The 6,000-nt window shown below is 36.1% G+C and overlaps 1 protein-coding gene across 1 annotated transcript in view; it reads right to left on the bottom strand.

The window, feature by feature from the left end:
- Window positions 1-1,291: 1,291 nt before the first annotated feature.
- LOC311189203 (transcription elongation factor A protein 1-like) overlaps window positions 1,292-6,000 on the bottom strand; it is a 46,286-nt gene continuing 41,577 nt past the window's right edge. Inside the window, 4 exon segments of the mRNA XM_084260807.1 lie at window positions 1,292-1,606; window positions 2,659-2,730; window positions 3,655-3,801; window positions 5,404-5,544. Coding sequence (XP_084116933.1) covers window positions 1,598-1,606; window positions 2,659-2,730; window positions 3,655-3,801; window positions 5,404-5,544 — 369 coding nt within the window. The 3' untranslated portion in view covers window positions 1,292-1,597.

Below are 6,000 nucleotides of genomic sequence, written 5' to 3'. Positions count from 1 at the left end.
ACATAAATATAAGAAAAAAAAAGTTTAATTACATCAAGTTACACAAGAAACTCTAAATGCTGAATAATTTTTCGCCTAAAACATCTTTGTAACTAAACTTCTATTTTATTAACTTCCTTTCAGGAGAAAAGCCACTCTTCCCTCCTTACATAAGCTGACTGGTAAAGCTTGCTCTATAAAGTATTCACCAAACACTTCTTGTATTGCAAAGTTCAAGTGTCATCATATTATTGCCAACTCATTTGTCATGATTGTGACCATCACACAAAAAACATTCACCATAGAAAATCACGTTCGTTCTTTACAGCCAAGGAATTTATTCCCCAGGAACGGCACACACTCTTCCCATCCCCCCCCCATGAATCCTTTATACATTGGCAGGTCACAAGTCCTCAGCCCCAGGCTGTGATAAAATTAAATAAAATTAGGTATAATGAAAGAATTTAATCTGTTCTGAAGACGTTGATGTGTTTTTCCTTGAAAGCTCTTTTGAAAATACACCTAAACACGTGTGCTGTAAAAAAGCAGGCTCTAACAAAGCAGTGTTTCCATTGTTCCACAAATGGAAAAGACCGTAACTTTAATAATTCATTCTCACCTGCAGGTCTGTGATTGACATCAGACACTCTACATCTCAAAATTCAGTTAATGAACAAAAATCAATGTCACTTACGTGAAGTGAATTGAATACGACTTCCCCAGTCAGTTTATATTGTGAAGAACTGGTTAGCTGGGAGAGCCTACAACACAAGGCCTTTGCTTATTTACAAAGTCGGAACCAAATTCGGTTGTCAAGCATTTTAAGCAAAACTGAGCACTCAAATCAGATTTAACTGACTATTTTAAGACATTCCTAGAAATAATACCCACTGATAGAATGTAAGAGACATGCTTTGGTAAATAAAATATATTGCATTGATCAAAGCTGGTTACATAAACAAGCTTAACCAACCACTGTAAAAGAGGTCATTGTATCCACTAATAAATTTCCAAGCGCCATGACCACAAGTTTAGTCCTAATTCAGAAGCGGTATGTACAGACTAGAGAGTTAATTAACTTGTGTTTTAGTTAACAACTGAGATCAATGTAACTGGATTAAGTCAGATACCTTTTCTTGTTACAAAACTAGCGAACACAGAAACAAGAAACAAATTCTATTCTTACAACTGAAAAAATGTCAAGAGATAAAATACATACATGAGGAGTGTGTATGTTTCAGACCCCCCCAAAATACAGTACATTATTCACATAGTTAGAAAAAAAACCAAGCCAATTACCAAAATGTTTAATTGGTAAAAGTTTAATGTCAACTTACTTATAAAAATGAAAAAATATTTTAACATTCACCATACAATTGAGCAACCTGGCCCTACTGACTATCAGCTATAGGAAGGCATTTCAGGAAATGATGGTTGTGTCAAAACAAAGGCTACCTTTAGGCATGTATGCTGCTTTGGGGGGGAAAAAGAAAGTAAGAAAAAGAAAACAAAACCCAAAAAACCTCTCATTTGCAGGAAGCTAGATGCTTAGCCTAGTTTTTAAAGCTAATTACAAAATCCTTTCATACTGGTCCAGATGTCTTGACAATTTCTTCTTCTAACAGAACTGTCAAAAGAAAAGAATTTTTATGAGATCTCCATACAGCTTATTTCTAAATCTTTGCATGAAGAAACAGAAATATGACACTGTACTTAGCATATGGAAATTACTAGTTAAAACATTTGCTTATATTATAGCCACCCCTTCGCTCAAACATCTTTATGGGGAGACTTTGGTAACCACCACCTTACAGAAGGTTTTTAACACAGATGAGCTTCTCCGGGTACGCCCCAAACAATCTCTAAAGCTTTATAAATTATTTCGATATCTTGGAGCACAGATTTGAGCAGTATTCCATAATATGTAAAACAAGATACATGCATCAATCTTAATGTATGCTGTGCAAGATGGCTCTGCAGAGCTGCAGCATTCCTAACAGAGAAACAACAGAACGAAGGCACCACACTTCACATCGCACTCTACTCCCATCTTACACCGTGTATTTTACAGGCCTTCATTTGAAGGTTTCTTCACTTTACTGAACTACCAGTGTTCCTCAGCAGCTTTTACAAGTCTCATGTGCTTAAAAAAATTTTTAAAAATTAAGTTGCAACTGCCCCATGCTTATCCTGTCACAAGAATGTGTCAGCAGTCATCTCTGATTTTATCCCCTCCTTTCTTTTCAGAGTAGAAAAAAAGAAAATCACTATAAGAAAAGGTCTAAAAAGGCGTCTTCCAGTCATTGAAGCAGAGATTAAAATTGTCAGATTATCTTTTTGTGAAAAAAAAAAAAAAGAAAAAAGAGAAGAACCAATACCAAACTTGCCACTACCTTGCATGGCAAAGCAGTACTGTAATTAAACGTCAGAAGGGCTAAGGCGATGTCCTGACATCTCTCTGCCTCTGATACCACCCTGCTTGTGTGATCTCACACCTTCAGCCAAACAGCTTTTTCTAACCTAAAGCTATTTTGCAGTTATCAACACATAATGTTATTAACAGGCTAAGAAACAACCAAAAAGTCAACAGAAACTCATCTGTCATTTACTGCAAACCAAAATTAAGCACTGAGCCTGGCTGTCTGCTATCAAATACACAGAGCAGCCTAACAGTCTTACCTTCCATCTGTTTCCACATTCATTACAGACAACAAACGTTGTCATGGGTTCATCAGCACTGCGGGTTTGAACCTTTAGCAAAGGGCCAGAGGGGGGAAAAGGAAAATTAGTATCTCAACTTTTGTTAGTATATGTGTTCAGTGTAAAGGATTTTTTAAAAAAGGTCAAAGTTTAAAGAAACACATATGGATAAAAATACAAGCTCAGTTTCTGTATCAATTGGATTTTTTTTTGTCTAGACTATAGTGCAATCATAAGCTTATGTTCTGACAGATTTAAAATATCAATTTCAGCACAGAAACTGTCCACACACTTGTAGGAAGAGATTCTGCAGTAAAACTACATGTTCAGTACAGCTTTACATACATTTACTGATGCAAAGGCTTTTTAGATGTCTTACAATTGAAAATAAATTTCCTACTAAAAGCATTTAATATACAGTCTTAAGTTATAAATGCTGCTGATCCTGTGATCCAAATTACATATCCTGCAGCACTACTGAACAAATTCAAGCCCTTCTTGCACATTAAGATAGAAAAAGATAGATTGTAGGAATTATTTTAAATTAGCATCCAGTATTACACATACAGTAGACTACACATATAAACAAACATATATGTGTGTGTACATACATTATATGTATGTATTGTAATTTTCTATTACCTCTGTAAAGAAAAGTTCACACACATTAAAAACAATAAATCAGCTCTCCACTTAAACCATATTAATAGGAATTAGCAAAAACTCATCATGGCAAAGGTTTCAGGCCATAGAGATACTCAGCTTGGATTTGTAAAAAAAAGTAATTCTTTGTTACATTAGCAAACATTCTTTATGTAAGCATGCCTAAGGAGATCCCACTGTCTCCACATATTCTGTAATTTGTTAGCATTTTAATTACAGAATTAATTCAATAAAACTTTTTTTTCTATGACATTCTTTATATAGGACTTAAGCTTTGGAAAAGGGAAACAAAGAGTCCGAATAATGATGTACCTGGGTGTATGTACAGTTCTTCTTTTTGCACTTGCCACATGTAAACAGATCAGTTTGGGTACCTCCTGTTTTAGCCATCTGGTGCTCTCTGATCGCTTCTTTGGTCAGATTTTTGCGCATTTCTTTCAGCTCATCACTTGCCATTTCCTGTTATGGACAAAGAGCAGAGAGAGTTTACTGGGGAATTTTTGTTTTAAACAAGTCATTGCTGTGTGAGCAGATACCATTGCTGATTTGGAATCCTTTGTGGATTCCAACTCTATTGAAAGGCAAAAATATTTCTACACATTTTCAGTTGTACGTGCTTTAAGCGGGGATATTTCACAGCACAGAAGCTACAAAAAGTTAAATTTTTTTATGCAGACAGGGAAAAAAAAAATCAGTGGGAGTTACAACATCAAGCACCTAGGAACATTCCTGTAGAAATGCATTTCTGCATTTCAGAAATGCGAGAGAGACATGGTAGAGGAGGCTTTGAAAGTTCTCTAAAGAGGACAAAAAAGCGCTTTTCCCTAGGTTAGATTCTTGTATTATCATCTCATTACCTACAGAAGATCATTATTTTTTTTTAGTATTTCCATATTTGTATTTAGAAATGCAATATAGTCATAACTTACCATATGTTACCAGAAGTCCTACACATGTAATTTCAAAACGCTAACCAAATTGCTCAGATTCACCAATTTTCCTTTGAACATGCAGGATCTCCTCAGGCAAGTGTGCACTTGCAATAAAGTTTTACTCCACATCCCATGTAGATGTGGAATGCAAGTCTTTCATTAATGCTGTTTCACTTTACAAGTAAGCTTAACCCAAAGGTATATTTTAGACAGTGAAATTTTAATCCAAGATGTTAATTAAAGTAAAGAATGGGCACTGGACAACACAAAACATATGTCTCTGCTTATGTACATACACATGCATAAAAAAACCCCCTCAAAATACTCAGTGAAGATGAAACCTACTTCTCTCTACACGTTCCTTTACCAGTCCGTTTGCTGAAAGCTCCCACAAAATCTAATTTTTATTTGACTTCCTAAACTTATTTGGATTTGTAAAGACACTGAGCATCTAAACAGGAATTTCTATTCAAGTGTCCAAAATGTTCTTTCAATAACAAATTGATATAAAGGGCAATTCTGCCAGCTTCTTTCCACTACCATTTACGGCTTTGTCTGTTTATTGTGAAGAGTTTCCTTCAAAATCCTTTGAAGTATTCTGTCAAATTTGAGATAAGCTTTTAATGAACACTGAAAATGCCAACAGGAGAGGGAATGATCTTTAAAACCACAGCCCTATACTTTGCACAGGATTATAGCAGCAGAGGTTAGCATTTGAAAACCAAATGGCAAGACAGGCTAACACTTAAGTATCCAGAAGGGTGAATGGGGAAGCAGCTTGGAGTCACTAAGCCAGACACATTTACATCTTTCTGAACTTAAAAAGCTATCACCAATACATCACATGGCATCTCAAAAACAGCACAACATACCCTGTTCCAGGAAATTTGTACATGGCAGATTACCTGCCTCCTGACTTACAGATAAATCCAGGTATTTAGGAACCATTAACAGGCATCACTTTTAATTCCCCCCACCCCAAAACAGCTCTAATTCAGGCTGTGCAAGCCACAGACAAGCCACAGTCTGTCAGAACTGCAGTCAGCTTACGTTATTTTTTATGTCTAATAAATACAGGCCAGGATGTAAGTCCAATAGGGCAATAGTTCAAGATGTATGGATTACATACCTCTGCTGTCATTTTGGCAAACTTGTCAGGAGGAATGTTCCCACATAACACATTTTTCCTTAGGTTAGGATTCTTTGCATCCTTGAGATTCGCTATCCTACTTCGTACCCTATTTTTGTATTTCATATCAGTGTTTTTTAATTCTTGAAAAATAGGTGCTTTGGATTTAAGGAAAAAAAATAGTAAAACAGAGCTCTATAAAGGATTTATTTTTGGGGAAACACTGTACTTCATTGCTGATCAAGTCCTTCCCTCTCCACCGCCCCAATCAACAGTTACTTTCCTGTTCGGCACAGCAGACTTCCCTTCCCTTAGCACATGGTCAGAGAAATGTGACGTTTTGGGTAGCAGGATATCAACTGGAATTGTGGAAAGTCACCCATAAATGTATGTCCAGTTCCTTGACCTCACCCCTGAGCATTAATTGAATTCTAAACCAAATATTCAAATACTGGCAGCCCACTAACAGAATTTTAAACCAAGTTTGCAACAGAAACAGGAAATTCCTTAACAGGAAAGGTGGCTGACACCAAAGGACACAAGCAAATTAGAATCAGGAAGCTGAGACCGTTTCCATGCTTAAGAATACCACACCCA

Source organism: Gallinula chloropus (genome assembly GCF_964237585.1).
Source record: "Gallinula chloropus genome assembly, chromosome: 2".
NCBI classification, from domain to species: Eukaryota; Metazoa; Chordata; class Aves; order Gruiformes; family Rallidae; genus Gallinula; species Gallinula chloropus.
The sequence above is the reverse complement of the archived record's forward strand: the minus strand, read 5'-3'. Positions and strand labels throughout refer to the sequence as shown.